The following is a 25,566-nucleotide window of genomic DNA, read 5'->3' as shown; positions in this document are numbered from 1 at the left end:
ACACATGAAAAAATAAATAAAATCCCTAAACAAATTGTTTTTCAGAATATTTTTGACCTTCTGTCTGCTAAGACACTGCAACTACGCTGACATATTTTGGTATAACGCTCTAATATAAGCAATTCCGACAAAGATACAGAAAATAACTAAAGATTTCTGACTTGCATGTCGGCAACTGAGCAGCAAATGGAGCTGCCAGACTCCAAGCAGTCACTGTTGGCTGATTACTGTCACCATGCTGTGATATTTTCTAAATTCTGCCCACCTCCCTGCATTCATGCCTCCAGCCCAGCTGTGCTTAAAGCTGAAGGCAGTGGAGTGCGGCTCACCCCACCTGATGCCTGCTTGACCAAACATGAAAGACTGTAAACAGCTTCTGTTGATAATATAGCAGTGAAAGAGGACTAGGCCAAACAGGTGTAGGCAGGATTTTGCACCGTTTTCTTTCAAAGTGACTTTAAGTACATCGTGGACACTTGGAAATGACTGCAAACATACAGTAGGTCAGGGTGGGAACTTCTCTTATTCTTATCTCTCATGTTTTTCTGTGATTTCATCAGTTATTTATTTCCAACTTAGTTACTGAAAATTGAAACCCTGACGTTGCAGAATGTTTGAGACTAAAACTGTGTTCACAAGCATTTACATTAGTATGCACTCAAAATATTTAGACCTAAATTTAAGATGTATATTTTTGACATTCATGTGAATTGTCTCTACATTTGTAGTACACAGTAAAAAAAATAATTAAATAATGCATATTTGACAGTTATACATAAATGAAACAAACACAATTTATGTAATAGTACTAAAAAATTGTTTTAATAACCAAGTTTACATATTGATCATCAACATAGGTAAATGAAATTGAATATTGCATGTTCCACAGCTAGCCATATTTTAACCCTGTTGATACAGAATAAATGTATTTTTTAATTTATATTTATTTATTTTTTGAAGTGCAAATCTTATTTTTTTTTTTGTAAATTTAATTTATTTACTGACAAATTTGCATGTGCGTGCGCGCGTTTGTGTTTGTTAAACCTGTGTAATCTAAATGGATGGACATTCTATATTCCATTTAAAAAATGTAAAAAAAAAAAAAAAAATATATATATATATATATATATATATATATATATATATATATATATATTTTTTTTTTTTTTTTTTTTTTTTTTCCAAGTGCAAATCTTATTTTTTTGTAACTGTTAATTTAATTTATTTACAGACAAATTTGCAGTTTTGTATGTGTGTGTGTGTGTGTGTGTGTGAGAGAGTTTGTGTTTGTTAAACCTGTGTAATCTAAATGGATGGACATTTTATATTCATTTAAAAATTTAAAATCTTTATTCATTTATTAGTTTGTTTATTTATTTATGGTATGCTCTTATAAGTACACTGCAGCTGGTTGTTTTTCTAATAACTTGGAAATTGTCTCAGCTCAAATAATGCATAAAGTAAAATGGTTCGAATAATATTAATAAGTATTGGATGTGTGTGGCCCAAAATATTCATGTAGTGCCAGATTTAAGTCTTTAAAGTCTATGAGTGGCCTTTTTGATGTGATTCAAGCATTCTCTGTAAGTTCACACTCACAAAAATATGCTCTCTAACATACCATCAACTCCATAGCACCAGATTAAAAGAAAAAAAAAACATCACTTCCATTTCCCGAACCAAAACCTAGTGTGCTGTGACTCATTACTGCACTCTAATTCAGCTTTTTATCTTCAAAGGCTGAACTCTTGAAAAGGAAGTGTGTGGCTGTATCTGGACACTTGAGCTTTACATTTGCAGGACTAATTTAATTTGCATTTAGCACTAACAACTTCCCTCATTTTGTCAGTTCGCCTTCCTTTTTTCTTGATGTGTCCATTCCTATTACTACAGGAAGTCTAGCAGAACAGGAAATGTTCAAAATTAGCATCACAGATCATTGACGGCTAATTCCAGCTGATGGTTTACAGCTCCCATGCCCATCTTCTGCAAACGACGAGAGTGCAAACAAACACAGTTGATTCTCAAAGCAACCGATTTAGAACTTGTGGTTTGCCAAGTATGCACATTAACCTGAATTGAACGGAATGATGGTTTGAAATACACACGAGGGAAGTGTTTGTGTTGTTTCAAGAATACACTTGGGTGTGTTCTGCATTTTAGAGGAACAGATGGGAATAAACTAACTAACTGATTAAAGTAATTTCTATAAAAGTTATTTTTTTTGTTCTACTGGATCTGAGCACAAAGACTATGCAGTTTTCTATAAAGGGTGTAATCCGTAAACAAAGAATTAGCAAAGAATTAGGGGATGGCAAGCGAAAAGCTAAAAAAAAACTGTTAAGACTAGACGAATAAAAGAAGTGCTAATGTGGTCCAATTCAGTTTAATCCCCGAGTAAACACAAGCTTTCCTCCGAGGTTCAAATCCACAGTTCCAAGTTGCAAAATTCAGGCAAAATACCAGCCCAGAGACCCATTTGTCTGTACTATTCATGCGATATGAGCACTAATGAAATATGTACTGAATAGCATCTCAATAAATAAATAATTGATAACATCCCCTGTGTAACGGGGTGAACGAGAGGTTAGACGTGCAGATTCATTTGCAAGCTTTTATTAATAAACATAGAAGAATAACAGGCAGGGTCAAAACACCAGCAAACGGGTATGACACGGGCAAGACACGAGAGTAATCCAAGGGCATGCGTGGGTCCTCGATCGGTGAACAATATCCAGAGGGCTTGAGAAGAGGGGTAGTCCGATAACCTGAGCAATAATCCAAACGAGTCCGAAACGGTAAATCCACGATACAAGTGCGGGAAACAGGAAACGAGACTATAAACAAAATAAACTTAGACTTAGAGAACACAGAATGGCTTCTAAGGCGGCTAACACTTGGAGAGTGTTATAAGCAGAACCATGTGTGTCGTCAGTGCAATGGATGATGGGAATTGTAGTTCGTGGGTGAAGTGCAACAGTAGTGTGGTGCAAAAGTCAATGTGATGGATGAGGGACCTCTGGTGGTGCATAAACGGAAGTCCACAGACCAGATTCGTGACACCCTGAATTGGCAGGAAAAAAGAGACCAAAAAACGAGTTTGTTTAATAGATTCTAATGTCTGTTTACTTTGTGTCTGGTTTCATTATGCAGTGCTATTTTTTACATTTACATAACATACATAACTATGAGCTCAATTAAAATAATTTATTTAAATATAAATTAATGCACTTGAAAGGCCGGTTGGTAAATTGTATAATCTGTTCCCATATCTACAATAGCTAAAAGCAAACGGGAAGGATATTTTAAATTTGCATTCCAGTATAAATCACTAATTGTTTGGAAATTGTGTTAAATTAAAGGAATAGTTCACCCAAAAATGAAAATTTGCTGAAGATGTACTAACCTCCAGGCTATCCAGCATCTAGATGAGTTTGTTTCTTCATCAGAATTGGAGAATTGTAGCTTTACATCACTTTCTCACCAATGGATCCTCTGCAGTGAATGGGTGCCGTCAGAATGAGAGTCCAAACAGCTGATAAAAACATCACATTACAAATAATTATATATTATCCTGTATGCATAATATTGCTTTCTCCAGTTGTTTGAATCAGGAGAGAAATATGCACAGATCAGGCACTTTTTACAAGTCAAAACAGCTCTAAACAAATACAGGGGATTTTGATGTGAAGGACAACAGGAATGGACTTTTTATAAGCAGCAAATTAATAGTTTATTGAGGCAAATATCATAGTTAATGGTTTGTTCATAGTGAGAATTGGACCTTAAAATACAGTTTAGCCCTGAATATGTAAGTAAAGATGATTTCTCTAAACTGTAACATTTTCTGTGTAGTCTTTATATGTAATTTATTATAAATGTATTGCATTATAATGCATTATAAAGTCTTATAATAAGTTATCTGTTCTAATAAATAATAGCAATCACATTTGTAATATATTACAATAGTTATACCCATTTACTTTTAAAGAATGTGGTGTATTAAAACACTACCACACCACATTTCCAACAGTAAGTAATTTGCCTGTCCTTATCGCAGTGTTATTCCAATATTATTTGTAATATTGTAGCACCTAATAATACTGGAGCTAGATTTTATTTTTACTTTTTGATTTTCATTTATGTTTTAGTAATTGTATGTGCTTTTATTTTGTTTTTATATTTCTATATAGCTTTAATTTATTTTTATTTCAGGTTTAGTTGTAGTTATTTTAGCATTCAAATATTCAAATGTATTTATTTCACTTAGACTACACTTCTATTTTTTCATCTATTATTTATAGTTCATTTTAGATTTTTTTTTAGAATTTATAGATTTTATTTATTATTTATTATTTTTTAATCATTTTTTTCTCCATAGTTTTACTTTTAGCCAACAATAACACCACTGCCTAATCGAAAGCAATAATCTACACAGAAATCATAGCCAATCAGAACTTGCTGAAAGGGACAGTTCACCCAAAAATTCTAATAATTTTGTAAATAATGTTCAGTTTTTATTTCATAAGACCTCAATATGTCTTCAGGAGGTACAGGTATTAATTTTGTGTTGCCTGATGTTTTTTTTTTTTAAGTTTTAATTTAATTTTATTCTTTATTTTTTGGCCTCTTAAAGTGCAGATAGCCATTGATTTGGATTTTAGCTAAAAACATCTTCTACATTTTGGATGGGTAGGCTATATGTAGATGTATTTTGGACCAATAAAATGTCATTATGGGTGCAACGCTACAGAAATAGAGATCAATCAACTGGCTGGGACAAAAGCTCAGATTTGCATGGAAAAGACCGCTTTTATCTTGTGTCATGAGGACCCAGTGATATTGTGTGCAGCTGTGTCATTGTTTCACTCACTGCAATATGTGATGTAGGACAGAAATCCTCTCCTCGCTGTTTCAATGACAAGACTTACATCTAATCTTATTTATAGGCTTTGGCTACACTGAACGAAGCCCAGGATGCAGCGAGGCGCCTGGGATTGTTGAGGCGTAGCCGTGTATGAGGGTCAGAGTGTGTTAGGTACATAATGATACGGCTATATAAATAGCTCTATCTAATAGTCGTCTCAGACATCAGATGCATACTGTCTTGTTTGTCTCGATTCTTTATATCGGTCTTCCTCTCTGTTTCTCTCGGCACTGTGCAATGTTACCTGATCCAGAAGTAGACAACAGGAAGCTAAATATCAAATTTCTAGCTTTTAAAGCTCATCTTTGGCTAGGGGTTTCCACCAGCTAGTTATTTCTAACTGATGGTTGTGTTTTATTTGAGGGTTTACAGTATGTATCCTAAAATCACAGGGTTTACGAAGAACATTTTGACTCCCACTACCAGTTCTGGTGTTGACAGATTTCACAAAAAGATAGCCATTGGGAAATGGTTTGTGGAAGAGAACTGCAGGTGGAACCAAACATTTTATGTCCATTGGCATTTCTCCGAATGGCTACAGCTAATCTGATTCGTTTCGTCCATCTCCTTATTGTTTCAAAACAGCCTTGTCAATAAAATCAGCTGATGAATGTAACTGAACAAACTAAACTGCAAGAATAATGACTGTTACCAGACATGTTTCCAGCCCAAGCTCATTGGAATTGTGTGGTTGTGGTTATGTTTGTAAATTATTGCATGTTTCGCAGTAGTTTCAAAGTGAAATGTCTAGTGAGTGGCACTAAAACTATAACTGTGACCACACTTTTATTTATGTTGCTTATAGCACATTTTAAAGCGTGATCAAATGTCCGGGGAGTGTCACTTAAAGGTTATTTTCGTGTTGTAAAATAACACTAAACCCAATCCTAAATCTACCCGATAGTGTTCACAATTGCAAAAGTGAAATCAAAACGCATTGGCTGATGAAACCCTGCTATTTTAACTTCTTTCTATGCAGGTTTGAGCTGTTTGGTCAAACTGTAGTTTTCACAGGAGTGCTTTTCCTCACAAGTGCAACGCCGTATCGGGTGGGCTATCGAGCAAACCTACTGCATTAGAAAACCCATACATATGTGACACTAACATTCAAAAGTATCAGTTTTCAAATTTCCCTGCATGTTAAAATTGTTTTGAAGTCATAGCATAATGTGCAAGGAACTGTGTGAAAATTAGGCTTTCTTAATCGAAACTACTTTTACTTTTGCTGCCTCTTGCGTTCATTTCAACTGGAAACTGCAGCGATTTGTACGTATAGGTACGCTTTTTTGAGTTTTGCAGGAAAGTATTAATAGAGCCATGTATTTCCAATAAACCTGGGTAGTACATTTCACAAACACTCCCCATCTGTCATTGTTTAGTCAAATGAATGCCATTGGTTGAGGGTTCAGCAGGTCAATGCCATATCTATACCATTCTTTCTCCAATAACATCTATTTAGAAATAGCCACGCCAACTGTCACTGAGGTGAATGGGAATTTGAGAATGAAAAGCACACATTTACAATTCAAAGCCATTTTAGTTTATTTCAGCTGGAAATATAGTACAATAGATTGACGAAACATTGCAGTATGATAATAATCGAATCAAACACCCAGGTGCTCAGTGGCCACTGTGGGGAAAGCGCGGAGAACGTGGTTTAATCTGAAATGAAAAGGATGCAGCTTTTGTTTTGTGGGTTTTGAGGAGCGCTGGGGAAATGAGCAATGCTCTCTTTTCCAATTATGAAAGATAAAGTTCAATTAAAATGTAAATGCGGAGACTAACCGCCACACATGCTGCGTTTGTCTGTGCACGCTAGATGGAAAGACTTGCAGACGCTGCTAGTGGAAATTCACTGAAGAAAAAAGCTCTTTTGGTCTTTGTTGTGAGCAGTTCAGGTGCAGATGAGGTATTCTCTGAGTCTCACAGCATACGCTCTCCAATTTTCCCGCTCACTCTTTCTCTGTGTTGTACAGCTGTACTGAGACCTGGGAGCCAATGAAGTACTAGTAAATTCTTCAGAATATATGCTTTGCACTCTGTATACTGCACTGGGATCTCGCTTTGTGGGCGAAGTAATTCTCCCATTCTGCTGTTTCACCTCTACCAGGCGTGTGCGAGAGGTCTGTGCACCATTCAGAATCGAACTGAGAACACCTTTTGCATTCCACAATTTCAAATTATTTTCAAAGGAGTTTGCAAACAGGTGCAGAATTGTAAAAACTGCTGCAGGTGTGATATGTATATGTACATGCATACATACATACACACACACAATATATATATATATATATATATATATATATATATATGTATATATGTGTGTGTGTGTGTGTGTGTGTGTGTATGTATGTATAAATAATAAAATAAATAAATAATAAATAAATAAATAAATACAATTATTATTTATATTCACATTTGTATAACATTATAAGTACAGCATGCATATTAAAATTATTGAAAATATAATAATATTACAATTGTGATATTAAATAAAACATATATTTTGTGATATTGCTGTATTGATCATTTATATATTCAATATAGATTATTTGTTTTTTGTATACTACTACTACTACTACTACTAATAATAATAATATTTAAATAATTATATTAAAAAAATATTTGAATGAATTGACTTCAATTAAGAATAATAATAATTATTATTATTATTATTATTATTATCACTACAGTTTCTTACCACTAGATTTGCATTTGTACTTGCATTTGTATAGTGACACTTTGTAATGAAATTAACATTTCAGTAATTTTATTTTATTTTTTTGCTTATGCTCATAGATAATCTCATAGAAAATGCAATATGGGCAAACAACATGTCAGGGTCCTCAAGTATGTTGATAGTCCACTTCCTGTTTGTGTGCTGCGGTGGATTTGCACACACCTGAGGACCACCTGTGGACTCTTTGGTGCCTGTGGGTAATGAGGGTCACTTGACCACAACAGAGGAGGGGGCACAAACAGGCTGGGAAGTCCCGTGCATGTCTTGGCCGCTTTGAGGAGGGGGAAATTTGACTAATGCACTGCAGCTGAGGCCTGTGGAGGGAGATGAGTGATAGTAGAGACAGCCCAGCGTCTATGACTCATCCCGCGCATCCATCACTGGCCTGTCCTGCACTGCTGAAGATCCAGTCTGGAACTCAACATCATGTGCGGCACTCAGTCGCAGTTGCTCAATCTGTGCTTTTCTCGCTCTTTATCGGTCACACAGCAGGAGTGCGGAAAATTCTGAGCTTTCTTTTTCAATTCATGAGTTGGAATGTGAATTTAATCGGCATTGACCACAGAATGTTGAACTGGAATGACAGGAAGAGGAATTTTTAATTTAAATGTAATTTATTTGAGTTAATTTAAATTTAAGAGTTGCATGAACAATTTTTTTCACAGAATGTGACTAGTTTTCATTATTTATTTTGACTAATTATGCCTTTTTTTTCTCTGATATGTATATTTTATAAGTGATAAGGCTTACTAGTTGAATTGTTGTCAAAGCAATTAAACTTTATCGACAGAACAATGCAACATACACAAAAATGTTTACATAATTACAAAGTGGCATTGTATACAAATATGTAATGGTAACAGTTATTGTACATGTGACCCTGGCTGTGAAGACCCAGCTAAAGTCATTTTTTGATGATTTACTATTTCCTACATACATTTCACATTCTGTGAAAATGTAACCTTGATATCTTTAATATTGACTGAGTAAGGCCATGTCAAATATTTAAATTATAGTACAATTAATGGTTGAAATCAAACTTTTATGCTTGTTACCTCATAATTAGATTTTGAGACTTTATCCTGGATTCACAGAGAGGGTCAACACACACATACACACACACACAAACAGATTTCCATTGATGTATGTTTTGTTAGGATAGGACAATATTTGGCTGAGATACAACTATTTGAAAATCTGGAATCTGAGGGTGCAAAAAAATATAAATATTTAGAAAATTGCCTTTAAAGTTGTCCAAATTCATTTCTTAGCAATGCATATTACTAATCAAAAATTAAGTTGATACATTTACAGTAGGAAATTTACAAAATATCTTAATGGATCATGATCTTTACTTAATGTCCTAATGATGTTTGGCATTAAAAAAAAAAATCAACAATTTTGACCCATACAATGTGTTTTTGGCTATTGCTACAAATATACCCCAGCAACTTTTTGGTTTTGTAGCCCTGGGTCACAAATATATGTTATACCCACCCCTGCACCCATATAATTTCCTGTTAGCTATGGCAAGAAGCCCCCCTCGCCCACCCAAAAACCGCCGATCAACCCTTTCCCCACAAATACCTCTAATGAAACATTCTTCATAGTGTGCATCTCGTATGTAATCATCTCAACAGCACGCATCTTTCCCATAAGTTCCATATCCCTGATTGGCTCTCTTGTTATTGATTGACAGGTGGAGCTCTCTGACAGCACCTCCCACACCATCACTGACGCCTACCCGGGGAAAGAGTACATCATCCAACTGGCGGCCAAGGACATGGAGATCGGCACTTGGAGCGACTGGAGTGTGGCGGTCCACGCCACCCCCTGGATGGAGGAACCCAAGCCCATCACCTCAACCACTGAGAGCGACATTATCCCAGGTATGCATGAGCTGCCAACCGTACGCACACTACTCTCCTATTCACTGTAATGGTGGTTCCGTCTGCCCCCGTGATCTCTGTTCTCTCATAAAACAATAATAGTGGCTGATGATGAAGACACGGCATCTGGAGCCCTGCACCTCAAAGTCATGCTGTAAGAGAGGTTCAACAACAAATTAATAGTTGATGCGCTCTGAGGTTAATGAGGAATTGACACCAGGTTCTGTTGAGTTTAAGGATGAAAATTATAAAGGAGATGCCATATTTAATCTGACACCAGAAATAGCCATAGTGTGAACTCAAATCATCTTCCTGTTCAAATTGTGCTCAGTTCTTCAGTTCACTTATCCAAAAGAAAACAGACTGAGAATCTCTTGGAGGCTTGGCCTTCGGCCTCCAGTCACAAAGCCTTCTGAGCACTGAGAGTTTCCTTCGCAATCCACTTCAAAGTTCTGGATTCAGCTCTGACTCCATTCTACAGTCACTTTTCACCATCTAATCAGTTCTTGGAGTAAAATTACAATGTTTTTTTTCTCTTTTTTTTTCCCCCCTCACTGACACCTCTGTTTTCCTGAAGTGCATTACATGATGGAAGTAAATGGCTTTCGAATTCCACTTCATTTTTTCACAGAATCCTTCAAAGTCATGTCTCTTCAGTTTATCAATCAATGTGCATGTTCTCAACTGTACAACATATTTTATGAACTGTACCGATACCCCATCATTCAAATTATATAATTTTGTTAAGCGTGTGCTCCGACTGAGTTCTGCACTCTTGCAAATTCTTCCATCATAAACTGAGCAGATAAAATATACAAATATATTTATTTTGCAGTGTAGAAAACATCACAGATTATAATGTGAGTTTTTGCAGGAGTGTGTAACTTGCGCTAGACTGAAGTCACGGACCGCTTCAGTGATTAGGAACATTCTTTGCATGGTTTTAGTATATAATTTATAATTAATTTGAAGAACCAGTTTGGTTTTCATCCTACTAAGATAGCCAATACGAAATCTTTCTCAAAAATATTTCCTCTTAAAAAATAAATAAATAAAATAAATAAATGGTCACACTTTATTTTAAGGTCCAATTCTTGCTATGAACAAACCATCAACTAAGACTTTTGTCTCAATAAGCTCCTAATTTGCTGCCTATTACACTGTAAAAAAATTACCATGATTTTAACGGTAAAAAACTTAAAATGCTACAGTAAAAACCTGTTAAATGGTTAACGGTAAGTTCCTCTACTATATACGGTGAAAGATTGTAATAGACATTTCAGACAATTTTATGGTAAAATACCGTTTTTGGAAGTGAAAAAAAAATATATAGAATTTACAGGGAAAAACCGTAAATTGACATTCCCAGAATTCACTTTGTTGCACTTCAAATTTGATGCGTTTTCTTTTAAATAACTTTCGTCTTAGTGCTTCTAATCAGTTATGTTTATTAGGGTTGTATGTTACATCTATTGTTGTTAAATTAATATTTATTGCATATTTCAGTTTTATGTGTTGTCACCATGATGGTGTTTAGTGTTTGTGTGAATGGCATTGTGCACCTTATATATATATATATATATATATATATATATATATATATTAGTATTGGCCTTCTCAGCTTGTTGAAAAGTTGCTTGTGGTGAGCTTTGGTTCATCATGTGACTTTCTCATCACCACCTGATTTTGATGGTTATCAGTGTAGGTACTAAACAGATGTCAGAACTTCAATAGGTTGGTATATTAACATTACATCAGTTAAAGAAATACGGTTTGTAATTGTAAATCCGTAAACGCTAAAACGTTGGTATTTTTATGGCAAATTCTGGCAACCACAGCTGCCAGTTTTTTATTGAAAAGTTTACGGATTTTTTTTTAGAGTGTAGTTGGTAAGGTAGTTTTGGTAAGTTTTGGTATTTGGTGCAGAATATGTGCTCTACAATTGCTAATGAACAGCCAATATGTTAATAATAGGCATGCTAATAAGCAACTAGATGATAGTGAGAATTGGTCCCAAAATTAAAGTGTTACCAGATAAATAAACTCATAAGCGGTTCTTAGCTTTTTTTCTCCACATAGCCAGAATATGATGCATTATTTCTCCAAAAACTAAATCTGTTTTGAATGTATTCTATTAATTAACATTAATACATTACTAATCATTAGTACAATACTGAGGGGAATAATCGACTACATTCAGTATATGCCAATTTTGTTCCACCTTTGCAGTTTAAAGATTTTTTTTTTAAGTAAAAGACTATTGAAACTTCCTTAAATTAAATGTAAGTATTTGTTATTTAAGACAACACAGATACATAGGAGGTGGTAATTATTACATATTTTAATTACAAAAGGTAAAATATGCTCCTAGAAATCCATTCCAGGGGAGAAAATATTGGCCCTTGATGGTAAAAGGAAGACAACAACACAGTGTATGTACTACTGCCGCACAAAATCATGTCATTTGAGAGGATAGATAAAAACAAAACAAACTTTAAAAAGGTAATATTAATAAATTACAAGCACATTTTTTGGACTCCATAGCATTAGTCAACCCAGTGTGCAGTAAGTGCAGATCAACAGTAAGAAATTTCTGTATGCTTTTGTACAGTTTTTGTTACAAACTCTCTTTATGCTCGTATTGTGAGTGATTCAGTGGCCAAAAAGAGAAAACAATAAATAAAGCTGTGGTTCTGATGGCCTATATGCAATATTAGTATCACTGCATCCCAGTTTGGGAGATAAGAGTACCGATACTGTGGTCCTTTCGGGGCGGAAAAGAGAATCTTGACTTGAAAACCCTAGGGATAGCCCATGTACATTTTATTTTGTAAATAGCACTGACAACTTGATGACTGTTATTAGAAGTAATATCTAGCGATGGCTACCCTGCTCGCTTTGATCCAGCAGACGGTTTTGAGTTTCTACCCCCTTCATGCACTCAGCGTATTTAATCCACACTATACTTGGAACGGAGGAAAGAATCAAAAAGTCAGCAGAATTTCACGCTAGTTTTGTGAGCTGTGTGTCAAAACACTCTCTCTAAAAGCTTTTCTTTCTTTTCTCCTGGGTAAAACAGAAGAACGTCCTTGTAATAATTCCTCCTTTTCCTGTTATTTCAGCATTTTGTTTGCTTAATTTGAGATGAGAGTCATTGCATGAGACAGCTCTTTCTACTTTATCTGCAGTGTTTTTCAGGGAGTCATTTCACACATTGTCACACTGCACGAAAAAATACAATAAACAAGCGATATAAAAACAATAATATCTACTTACAGTACACTTGTGAAGTCAATTACATTTAAAATTGCACAACATGAACACATTCAGATGGCACCGGAGCAGTTGTTTAGTTAACTCAAAATATTGCTCTTATGCTATTGTTGTCAGTCCTGTCTTCCTGTGTCTTGTGTTTCCCCTCCTCTCGTGCCCATATTTGGTTAGTTCCTGTTCCTGTCCTCACTTTGCTTATCAGATTATTAGTCCCCAGCCGTGTGTTATTAATTATCTAGTTTACTCCTCTGTTTATAAGTCCTGTTCTCCCTGAGTCTGGTGTCAGCTGTTATATGTCATCCCTTTGTGTTCTGTGTCTCCTGCGACTCCTGTGTTCAAGCAATCGGATCAATAAATACTGTTTGATGAATGATTCCCTTGTCTCCTCGTTCCCGGTCTCCAGTGCAAGTGACAATTGTATTGCGAGTTACAGATATTAAGTTTATTTTATTACAGTTAATGTCTCATGTAACCAGACTTTTGACACTTGATTTAAAATCTGGTCCAATAATTGGGCCAAGACCCACTCACTTACACAGGAAGAGACTGTCTAACTGATATGTAATGTGACCAATCACAACTCATTTTGTTTTTATGTATTGTTAGGGGTGAGTAAATATAATTATTAATGTTTTCCAACATCTATCCATTCATTTTAATGGCTTTTTTTTTTTTTTTTACCATTTTTTTGGATTCACCACCATGGTTGCACCACATGACATTTAATTACCTGAAATTACCTTGCCTAGTCATAAAAAAGGTAAAATTATTCAATATTTTAAGCGACTTATTCACCTTGACACTTGAGACTGTTGGGAATTATTGCTGGTCGCACCACATAACTTTTTTTTTTATAGCCAAAAACTTTACATATATATATTTATAAAAAGATTAAAAACACAATGTGCAAAAATGAATGTGCAAAAGAATGTGCAAAAAAGTTGTACAGGGTATTTAAATAGCAGCAATATGAGGTAGAGAAAAATTATGAATAGCTTATTGATATGGTGATATTTACATGGAGTCAAGTGATGTTATGACACAGAGTTAGAGTTTAGGAGCCTGATGGCCTGGGGGAAGAAGCTCAGGCTCCGGAAGCGCTTGCCAGATGGAAGCAAAGTGAATAGATGGTTACCAGGGTGATTTGAGTCCTTGATTATTTTGACAGCTCTATTTTTGCAGCGTTTGAGGTAGATGTCCTGCAGAGAGGGGAGAGCAGACCCTGAGATGCGCTCAGCTAAGCGCACAACTCTCTGTAGTGCTTTGCGGTCCTGATTGGAGCTGTTTCCATACCACACTGAGATGCACTGAGTCAATACACTTTCTATGGTCCCTGAATAGAAAGTTTTCAGGATTGCTGGTGAGACCCTGAATTTCCTCAGCTGTCGCAGGTGCCTGGCTTTCTTAACCTGTGTTTGGATGTGTGTAGTCCAAGTCAGGTTCTCGGAGATGTTTACACCGAGGTACTTGAAGTTGCTCACCCTCTCCACAGGGGTCCCACTGATCATAAGAGGAGTGTAGGGCCGCTGCTGTCTCTTCCTAAAGTCCATGATCAGCTCTTTAGTTTTGCTCACATTCAGAGAGAGACAGTTGTCCTGGCACCATGATGTGAGTCTCTCTACCTCATCCAAGTATGCGGTCTCATCATTGTTGGAGATGAGGCCCAGAACCACAGTATCATCAGCGAATTTGATAATAGATGTGGAGCTGTGAGAGGACACGCAGTCATGCGTGTAGAGAGAGTAGAGCAGGGGACTCAGGACACAGCCCTGTGGGGCTCCTAAGTTCAGGGTGATGGAGTTTGAGGTGAACTGGCCAACTTTCACCACTTGAGGTCTGCCGGTGAGGAAGTCTTGAATCCAGTCGCAGAGTGAGGAGTTTAGGCCGAGGTCTGTGAGTTTAGATGCTAGCTTGATGGGGACTATAGTATTGAAATCTGAGCTATAGTCAATGAATAGCAGCCTTACATAATTCCCATTGTTGCTGTCCATGTGTGTGAGGGAAGAGTGGAGGACGTGAGAGATGGCATCGTCAGTAGATCTATTGGGGCAATAGGCAAACTGAAGAGGGTCCAAAGTATAAGGGATGGAGGAGCAAATGTGGCTCTTTACAAGTCTTTCAAAAACCTTCATGACTATAGATGTGAGGGCAACTGGGCGATAGTCAACTGGGTTTACAATTTACAAACTTTACGGGGATTTACAAACCCGTACCTGGTAAAATACTTAGAAATAATGACCATGTTTTTCTCCCCTGGCAGAAACCACCCCTGGACCTCCTTCAGCCGCACCACGAGTGGGTGAACCCACAGCGGCCTGCTCCACCCTTCTCTGGTCAACCCACCTGCTCCTGGCCTGCGTCCTGCTGTCCATCATGTGGTATGTGACCTCACTGCAATGCTATTTCCATGCATCTCATTCACTGTTCTTATGCGAGAAAGGATCATGAGCTTTCAATGAAACAATGTGAACAATGAATGAGGTGTGAACAATGAGCAATGTATGAGTATAATCTCTGAAATGGCATTTATAAATCATAAGAGGCTTACCACATTATTCATGCAGCTGGACTACACTTTTCCTAATTATGTACAATACAAGCTCACAAAACACTTGAGACACCAATAACTAACTAATAGTCAGAACGTATGCACATAGTTTATTAAAGAGGTACATGTTTGTTCCCCTCATTATCAGAGTTTGAGTCTTGATTTTGTGGTTTTGGTCTTCAGACCTCTATAGACCACATAAAATATGCCTTGGTCTGGGTCTCATTACTCAATGTCTTGGTTTGGGTCTTAAAACTTGAAGTAGTTCACTGAAAGTTCACCAAACTTATAAATGTTCAATTAGTCTTAAGCCGTGGTCAAATTAGGGATTTGTTGGCAAAAAGGTTCATTGTCAATAGTGTAGTGAGGCATGAAGCACAGCTCACACAAAAATCACACAAGCCGGTTTCTTTTGGTCAATAAAGTGAATCCACATGACAAAATTTAACACGTTGTGATATCTGAATGGGAAAACCTTTCGCCTTCATGCTAAATTCCCAATCGTTTGGATTTCAATTGAAATGACTGCAGTTTATAAAGGTAAATGTGACAGCACCTCTAGTTGTGGTCTGGGACTCAGACAAGACACAATTATCTATTTTCAAGGTACTAAGGGTGATTATTAACTCAGCCACTACTTGGCACTGTATTGCCATACCATTCTCAAGAATTCAGAAGAATGGCTACGCAGCCCATTTACAAAATGTCTTTATATTAGTAAATGAGTGCAGCAATACATTTACCAATTTCTCAATTCAGTTCATTGAAATAGACAAACTTTTTTCTCATGTCTTAAAGTAGTTCACCAAAAAATACCAGAAAATTCTGTTATTAATTGCTCCCTAATTACTCCATTAACGACCCTCATGTCGTTCCAAACTGGTAAGACTTTGAAACTCATCTTTGAAACACAAATTAAGATATTTTTGATGAAATCCGAGAGCTTTCTGACCCTGCATAGACAGCAATGCAATTTTCATTTTTGGGTGAACTATCCCTTTAAGGTATGTTTACACAACAACAATATACTAAAAAACTGAAAAGTTTTACCTTTGCATTTTTGAAAAGTTTCACATAAAGATAACAATGTTGTCAAAATGGTTTGTGTTTACACGGATAAGCAAAAGCGACCAAAAAAACGCTGCATTATGCAATCCAGGCCAGTAGTTGTCGATGTAAAGAAACATTATATGCATAATATGCATTTTATGTATTCCTATAAACTGAATACGTATTAAGCATTCACATGGCGTCATTGTTCTTATAAATTCGCGATTTTGTAGTTTTCATGGAGACGATAATGGTGTCCTTTACAAAAAACTTGCACTTTGAAGGCCGTTTTCAAACGTTTACATTTCCAAGCCCCCAAAACGCTGTTATGTAAATGAACATACAAAGCGCATAAAAAATAAAAATTTAATTTTTGGTTGAAAACCGTGTTTTGTAAATGCCCCTTAGTCTGAATGCAAGCCTTTAGAGGTCTAGTCTTAGTGTAGATCTGGATCTTATTGATCTGGATCTTGGTGTGTCTGGTATTTGCCTAGGTTTGGATCTTAGGGTTCTGGTTTTCGTCTGGATTAAAGTAGGCTGGTATTGTTTTAGGGGGTCTGGTCTGGGTCTTAAAGCTCCATCTTGTAGACCATTCTTTTCAAGAGCTCAAATCACTCCCACATGCGCTGTCTCTGCACAAGTCCACACGGACACAAAAACTAGGACGTGTTCGCAGACATCAACAGACAGAACTGATGACAAAAATTATGTCATGCAAACAGTCCGTGAGCCCGAGCGGAACGCAAACAAGAGAAATATATTTTCGGCTTTAGTGGTTCTGCTATTGATCTGGATCTTAGGAGGTTTTGTCTGGGTAACTGGGGGTGCGCTAGTGATGTAGGTTATAAAGTGGTCTGGTATTGTTCTGGGTCTTAAGGAGTCTGGTATTGATCGTAGTCTCATGGGTCTGGTATTGATCTTGGTCTCAGGAGGTCTGGTTTTGATTTAGGTCTTAGTGGATCTGGGTTTAAATCTTAAAGGTGGTGGTCTTAACTCCACTCAGACTTATGCATCTTCCAAGTGCTCACAGTACTTCCAGAACGTGATTTTGTATCGCTCTTGACAGTCATAAGTACTAGACCTAATGGACTAGATATCGGCAGACTACTGGAAGAGTTTCCCTCTCAAAACAAAGACTATTGGGCTTTCTGGTAATTATGTGAAATGAACACTCTTAGACACCATTACATTGTGGCTTCCATCCTGAAAAACTGTAGACATTGTTGACAGCGGGTTACAATACAGGACACCCAACCAGAGACCATCGGCTCACTAGACCGGCACAATCCACCCAAAACCCCTGAGAAACTGAGGGACGGACCCGGTTATTGGTGCTTACAGCCACATAAACCTCATCGATCCCCTACACGAGTCAGAAAGCAGGAGGAGACAGTCGAGTAACAAGCCTGAGATTCATTAGCGCTCGGGCCATATGTTTACAGCATGCCTGTTATCTCCAACTCAGCAACAAGGCATAACGAGCCTATCTCTAATTAAAGCAAGCTCATGCATGGAGCTGGAAGGCAGGAGGAAGTGTATGATAGCGCCTCAGGGGTATGATGTGTTTGCCCTCCCGAGACGGACACGTACACGCAGAAATACCTTCGCCTTATACCTCCGCACCCAACCGTTTTGAGCTAGATTTATTTGGTCAGCCCGTAACAGGCCAAGACAAAATTAAATACAACATCACGGGTGGCTGCTCACCAATTACATCTTCCCACTGGCATGAAGTGGGAGCCATTTGGATATTGCTCTCATTGGCCCCTGTTTGTTCTCATTTGCAATACTGTGTTGGTAATTTAAACTGTAGTAGGCTGACCGCTGTATAAAAGTGCTCTGTTGGGGAATGCTTTCAGATTCGTTTAAGGAGTTGACTTTGTAGTTTATTAGAAGTTACACTAACATGGTGACTTAATCTAGCAGCCAAGGTTCAGAAGTTATGTAAAATGCTAAATCTGTCAAGTTCATGTCCACGTCGTATTTCACATCAAATCATAAAGAAATATGAAATTATTTTGTGTAAAGAAAACAAAGCTTACTTTAGGGTCATTCTAATTTTGTATTAATATTTTCATGACAATTAAGCACATATTTCTCCACTCCAGTTTTCATTACAGTTATGCCAAAAAAACGTGTATTATTTAAAATGTATATTATTTATACACCATGTTTGTTTTACTGACTATAATTTATCCAAACAAATAAATAAGTTAGTTAAAATTACTTTAAAATAAGAATATTATGACATATAGTAATAATACGTTATTTTGGAGGATGCTATGGTTATCATTGAACATTTTTGCCAGATGTATTTTTGCCCTTGATGTAAAGATATGAATGCTAACATATTTTTTTTTCTTCGTTTTTCCAGATGTGTAAGCTTCATTCCTGTGGAAAAAAATGAGGAGTCTTCTATTTCTATTTTGCACATGTTAATAGATATCGTGCATTGATAATTTAATTCAAGTTCTTTTTCTCACGAAAGAAACAAAGACCTAGAAAGATTAATAAACGCTGACATTTACAAAAGGAAGACAAAAGAACAATAAAACATTTCAACATCTCTGACGAAGACAAACCAGATGCAGACACAGGAACCGAACCCCAGGGGAGCAAAAGATTTGGGGACACGAGACTCAACTGCCTGGCAGCGCAAGAAGAAAACAAACAAACAAACAAAACAAAATGCATCCACCTCAATTTCGTTTGTCACAAGATTTTTCACCCCATTTTGATCCTTCAAACTGTTCCAAGGACAGAAAAAGCTGATTTTGTGTAACATCGATTTCCACGACATACAGCTAACTCATCATGCCAAAGACTTGGACTGTTTTTCTTTTTTCCCATGATCCCTAGCTTCCCCAAGCCTGTGTCTGTAAGGGATTGAAACTGGCAGTAGGAAATCTTCACAAGCTTCAAAGACCGAGGAGTAACATTTATTTTGAAGGCCATCATTTGATATCTGTTGTATTCTTTTTGTTTACCGCTTTTTCTTTTGGCCCCTTAACACAGAGAAGTTGAAACTGTAAATAACAAATTGGTTTGGACTGTTCTGGACCGCCTTTTGTAACAGGAAGAACAGCGTGTCGTGTCAGACCATCTGAAGATTAAGCACCGTTCGGAAACATCTTTTCATTCTTTGCCTATTTGCCTTTCACCATCTGCTTTTGCAGACTTTTCTAGTAAATATCACAGTTTAATACTACCTTTTACAAGAAATATTGTTTCGCTTTGTTTTTGGTTATCATTGAATAAAATATAATTTTAGAACCTTAGAACCTTTTTGTTTATTTGTTTGTGCTTTGCTTTTTTTCTTCCTCTTTCTTTTCAAACCTTCATAACTGCTTAATTCTCCTTGATCATATTTTGTAAACTATGATACGTATCTTTAACATGAGAAAAGTTTATTATTTAATAATGTATGTATTAGCTTTAGATTCTTGTAACCTGTATCTGGGTTCTTTTTATAGATGTATATAAAATGAGAAGTTGTTCATTAAATGTGACCATTTCACAATGAGTAGAACCTATCAGTCTTTTTGTTCATGAATGTTTTGGTTTTAAATCTCTAACACAGTACCAAAATTCTTTATAAAATAGTCCATGAAACCTGTATTTAACAAAGTCTTAAGCCCGAAACAAGCTGCACGATTTCTTATTCGCCACAATTGTTTCACGATGCCTATCTCTCGTCTGGGACAGCCGACAATCGTGCAGTGTGTTTAGGGCTTTAGTCGTATTTATTTAACTTTGCATAGTATTGTTTGATTTTTGAGAATGTTGACCAATGTTTTCTAATTTTTATCAAGTGACAAATTAATTTGTTGAAAAATAGAGTAACATTTAGCATTTTCTCACCACCGCGACCCTACCAGAACCAACTCGATTGCATGAGAAAGCAATATTTTACAAGGTACCGATTTCATATGGATTCTATCTTTTGAATAACAGTAAGCATAAAGCTCCTAAACCCAACTGTCAATGGATGCAAGCAATTTGCCAAAATGTTAAATATTACCAAACTGTCATAAGTGTTTTGAAAAGAACTGACCTACGAACCAATTTTGGGTCACGACCCACCAGTGGAGAAGCACTGATCTAATATAAACCACCCTTCTGACTATTACAGAGTGTGGATAAAGTATCTTGATAAATGTTTTCCTTTGACTGTGAGCTAACACTGGAACATAAGGTTGAAGAAGATTACAGATGATGGCATTCGAAACGTTCAATTAAAGCATCCTGTGTCTATGCAAAACATCCATAAAACCATAAAACACTGCAGTAATTTATATAAATGGCTCATGGTACTTTTTGTTCTTCATGTCTTTCATTGCAGGCTGTAATTTGTGTTTATGCACACTTGAAAATACCATTCTGTTAAAATAGTAGTTTAGCACAAAACTAAAATTTGAATAATTTACTCACCATTTCAAACCCACGACCTTTCTTCTAATATAACAAGAGCACCATTAGGTAAGTAAAATAAAAGTTTTGCGCTATATCCCAAGTCTTCTGAAGCGGAACCATCATCGCCGCGGGCAGAATCATCTTCACCGCGATCGGCGGCACACTCTTCGCCGCGGGCAGAATCATCTTCACCGCGATCGGCGGCACACTCTTCGCCGCGGGCAGAATCATCTTCACCGCGATCGGCGGCACACTCTTCGCCGCGGGCAGAATCATCATCGCCGTGGGCAGAATCATCTTCACCGCGATCGGCGGCACACTCTTCGCCGCGAGCAGAATCATCATCGCCGCGGGCAGAATCATCTTCACCGCGATCGGCGGCACACTCTTCGCCGCGGGCAGAATCATCATCGCCGTGGGCAGAATCATCTTCACCGCGATCGGCGGCACACTCATCGCCGCGGGCAGAATCATCATCGCCGTGGGCAGAATCATCTTCACCGCGATCGGCGGCACACTCTTCGCCGCGGGCAGAATCATCATCGCCGCGGGCAGAATCATCTTCACCGCGATCGGCGGCACACTCTTCGCCGCGGGCAGAATCATCATCGCCGTGGGCAGAATCATCTTCACCGCGATCGGCGGCACACTCTTCGCCGCAGAAGTAGGTTGAATATCCCCGGACCTCCCTTGCGGGGAACCAAAATCAGACGCCTCCTCATCTGTTGGTTTGTCGGTCATGTCTTCTGTTTGGGTCGTGTCTTCTGTTATGTAACGTCACTCTGAGGGAACACAGGACTCGGGAATTCGACGAATTGAAGGTTTAATGAAGAGCAGAGAATAAACGTTTCCAACAACGTACATAACTTTAAGACACGACAAAACAGACTAAGGAACTCAAGGCTTATAAAGAACAGGGAACAAAGGAGCAAACGAGATAATTAACACAAGAGAGGTGAATCGGATGAATCATTAACTGAACAAGGACAGGAACTACCAAATAAGGGCAAAACTGAAAGGAAACCGACACGTGACGCAAAGAGCATGCTTCAGCATTGCAATGGCACCATATTTGAGGGAAGATATTTTACCTTTTAACTTTGTGTACCATATAGATGAAATTAGATAATGCAGGTTTGGAACACCAAATGACAACTTCAAGTAAATAATAACAGAAGTTTCATTTTGGGTGAACTTTTCCATTAAGAGAACATAACATTTCCTTATTGTATTTTCTGTCATATTTCCTTCAAGTTCGTCAAAGAACGACTGAGATGTGAGTTACTACAGTACGTCTAGGAGAACCTTAACTCTCCTTCAAGCATCAATCTCTCTGTCTGTACACCCGAAGGCACACTGTTGACTTACCCTCCACTTAAAGTCTTCTATAAGTCCAGACTCAAGAACCCTTATTAGCTGGTGAGGGAGAGGAGAAACTTACAGGAAAATCAATGGCTCACAGGCTCGCGGTCTCCAACGGCTGTCTAGCCAGGCATTACGATGACTGATCGGCCATGCAAGGCCTGTAGCGTTCAGGGGAAGCGGGAGAGGCTGGGTTAGTTATGGGGGCTAGATTTGAGTTGTCTGATGGACAGCTGCCAGCCTAGTATTTTAGGGAACTTTTTTGGCTTTTTTAAGCACGCCAGTCGGTTCACACAGAAGCACGTCTTTGACACAGCTGGTGCTCGTGGGGCTCGCTGTCGACATCTTGATTGGCAGATGAAATAGCACTGATTTGTTGTAAACGAGTTGAATCAAGATGTCTGTGAAGTGAATAGAAATAATTAATATTTTTAGAGAGAGGTTGCACAGAAGCTGTGCACAAAACTTTGCAATTTTAACATTTTCGCTCTCCACAAAGAAGCATTTTCATCATCACAGACCTGCCTGTTCCAGTTTTAATGTAAAATCCTAGTCAGTTGTTAAGTTTTCATAAATTTAACAACTGAGTTCCAATGAGGCATGTAATTACAAATTATTCCTACAGCGTTACACATATTGTAATCCGTTAATTATTATTTATTCATGTTAACTCAAAACACACAACTGATGTTATATAGTACATGGCATATAGTCTATTAACATGAAACTGAATTCTTAAATGGTTTGTGAATCTGGATATCTAATGGGATATAAAATAATAGTGCAGGACTTTAATCTGGAATTGACTGGATTGTGAAAAATGGATGTTGGAAGCTGAGAAAGCATTACCTCTGTGAGAAACCAAGCAAAGATGTTTCAATAAAGTTTGATCAAACTAAGTTTTTGATGAAAGGTATTAAAAACAAACATCTTTTTATTTTAAAGAGCTTTCACTTAAAAGCACAACCATGTAAATGCATTATATATGTATTATAAGACGTCATATGTGTTTTTTTTGATAAAAGGTAATGAATGCTTTTCATAAAGAGTAGCTTAGTGGATAACACAATAGTTTTAAAAGTAACTTTCTCCAACACTGCTTACAGGTATACTGTTAGTTTACTAGTTAACTGCTGTACGTCTAACCCACTTATTGGTTTATAAAAGTATAAACTGAAGTGCGTTCTCAGTAAGCTGTGCATGTATTGTGGTACTCTCCTGAACACGTGTCAAAGACTGACACAGAAGAGAAGAAATTGTTAAGTATAAAGTCATTATTTTTGTTTCCTTTGCGCACAAAAAGTATTCTTGCAGCTTCATTAAATTATGGTTGAACTGATGTCACAAGGACTATTTTAATGATGTCTTTACTACCTTTGTGGACCTTGAATGTTTCAGTTGCTTTGCTGTCTATAAAGGGTCAGAAAGCTCTCAGATTTCATCAAAAATATCTTAATTTGCGTTCTGAGAGCCCAGTCTCATGGCAGGCAGGCAGGGGACACTTTTCTGTAGTGTATTTTGGGACATATTCCAGTAGGATTTATTGGTTTTAACAAACAACCAATAGAAGGCAACCAATTACCAGTAGAGACAAACAGGGTCCATTACAGTTTCCAGTAAAAACAAATACAAGCCCCATTATAACCATTAAAAACCAGTACTAATTTTTTAATGGTGTCTATTGTTTTTTTCAACAGGGGTTTTATTTTTAGTTCTTTTTTTATTCGATATATCCCTAAAATATATCATGAAATATCTCGATTCTCAAATATGTGTAAGTAAATGCATTTGGCATCTTTGCAAATTATTGTTATTCGGTCTATAATGGGCGATAGGCAAAGTAGCCAGCCTAATACTGTAATCTATTAACTACTTAAGTACCAGATATGGGTATCATGTCATAAAATACTTTTAATACGACTGACTTTGTATTTAATGTGAATTAAATAAAAACACTACAAGTTAATTAGCCAATAACACTTTCACTGTAGAAAGATAGCAAAGAACGTTTACATTATCAAAGAACATTTTCACTTCAGTCCAGCGAGTTCAAGCACTCTCAAAAAGTGCCATAACAACCTCTAAAGCTGTTTACACTGTGAAATTAATATCTTACTTACATTCGTACATCTTCAATTTGCTGTTTCTGATGAGAGAAATTTCAGTCAGCCAGTGCGCGTGTTTTAGTAAAAAGTAAAAAGTCGTGACGTATTGTCAAGTATGGTGACCCATACTCGAAATTGGTGCTCTGCGTTTAACCCATCCAAGTGCACACACACAGTGAGTAGTGAACAAATGCACACACACACACACACACACTGTGAACACACACCCGGAGCAGTGGGCAGCCATGCTGCAGCGCCCGGGGAGCAGTTGGGGGTTCGGTGCCTTGCTCAAGGGCACCTCAGTCGTGGTATTGAGGGTGGAGAGAGCGCTGGACATTCACTCCCCCCACCTACAATCCCTGCCGGCCGGGGACTCGAACCCGCAACCTTTCGATTACGAGTCCGACTCTCTAACCATTAGGCCACGACTTCCCCACAATTTAGCAATGACTCATCAGAACGGAACAGAATTGGTCATTGCATTCATAAGCTCAACAGAATCTTATGTGATTGGTTATAATGCGCAGTGATTTAAAAATGTGTGCCAGTCAGCGAACGCAGATTTGAATTTAGCAGCTGGTGATGGTTTTTATTTTGATATATATAGTTTAAAGGACAAACTGCGTATTTCACCCAAAATTGTTTGCTGTGATACGATTCCAAATTTAGGCGGGCCAAAGGGAGGGCCAAGCTTGTTGGCCACCCCCACCCCCCAGAACCGCCCCTGACGCAAAAATGGACTTTGGCGTTCATATGAAACACCAACCCATTCTCACTCCCAAGGCGTCAAAAACTGAAGCATGGTCAAACGCTTTTGGCGTCACTATGAAGACGCCAAAAGTGCCCCTAGGCGTCAGTATATGACAACATAGGACGCCAAAAGCGTTTGACCATGCTTCAGTTTTTGACACCTTGGGAGTGAGAATGGGTTGGAAACACGTATTTGGCGTGCATATGATATGCATCTACCCTACAAACCTAATCCTACCCATCGCATAGCATATACACGCCAAAGTCAATTTTTGCATAACAATACCACGTGTTTTTGTTTTTATTTGGCGTACTATTTATACGCACACTTTCATGAGATTGGGTTGGTACTGAAGATAAAACAGAGGTATTACGGGTTTGGAATGACATGAGGGTGAGCAATCATTTTTGGGTGAACCAAACCTTTGTGCATGACACTTGGTGCTTTTTTTGTTGTTGCCAGCCCCTTCGTTAGACACCGTTCATCACATGGTTAAGCATTAAGGGTG

At 37.5% G+C, this 25,566-nt stretch overlaps 1 protein-coding gene across 1 annotated transcript in view; it reads left to right on the top strand.

Moving 5' to 3' along the window:
- LOC306863764 (ciliary neurotrophic factor receptor subunit alpha-like) overlaps positions 1-19,954 on the top strand; it is a 174,195-nt gene extending 154,241 nt beyond the window's left edge. Inside the window, exons 7-9 of the mRNA XM_079407314.1 lie at positions 9,367-9,556; positions 15,090-15,207; positions 18,802-19,954. Coding sequence (XP_079263440.1) covers positions 9,367-9,556; positions 15,090-15,207; position 18,802 — 309 coding nt within the window. The 3' untranslated portion in view covers positions 18,803-19,954. The remainder of the gene's footprint in view (positions 1-9,366; positions 9,557-15,089; positions 15,208-18,801) is intronic.
- Positions 19,955-25,566: the final 5,612 nt, after the last annotated feature.

Source organism: Barbus barbus (assembly GCF_936440315.1).
Source record: "Barbus barbus genome assembly, chromosome: 45".
Lineage (NCBI taxonomy): Eukaryota > Metazoa > Chordata > Actinopteri > Cypriniformes > Cyprinidae > Barbus > Barbus barbus.
This window is presented reverse-complemented; position numbering and strand designations above follow the sequence as displayed.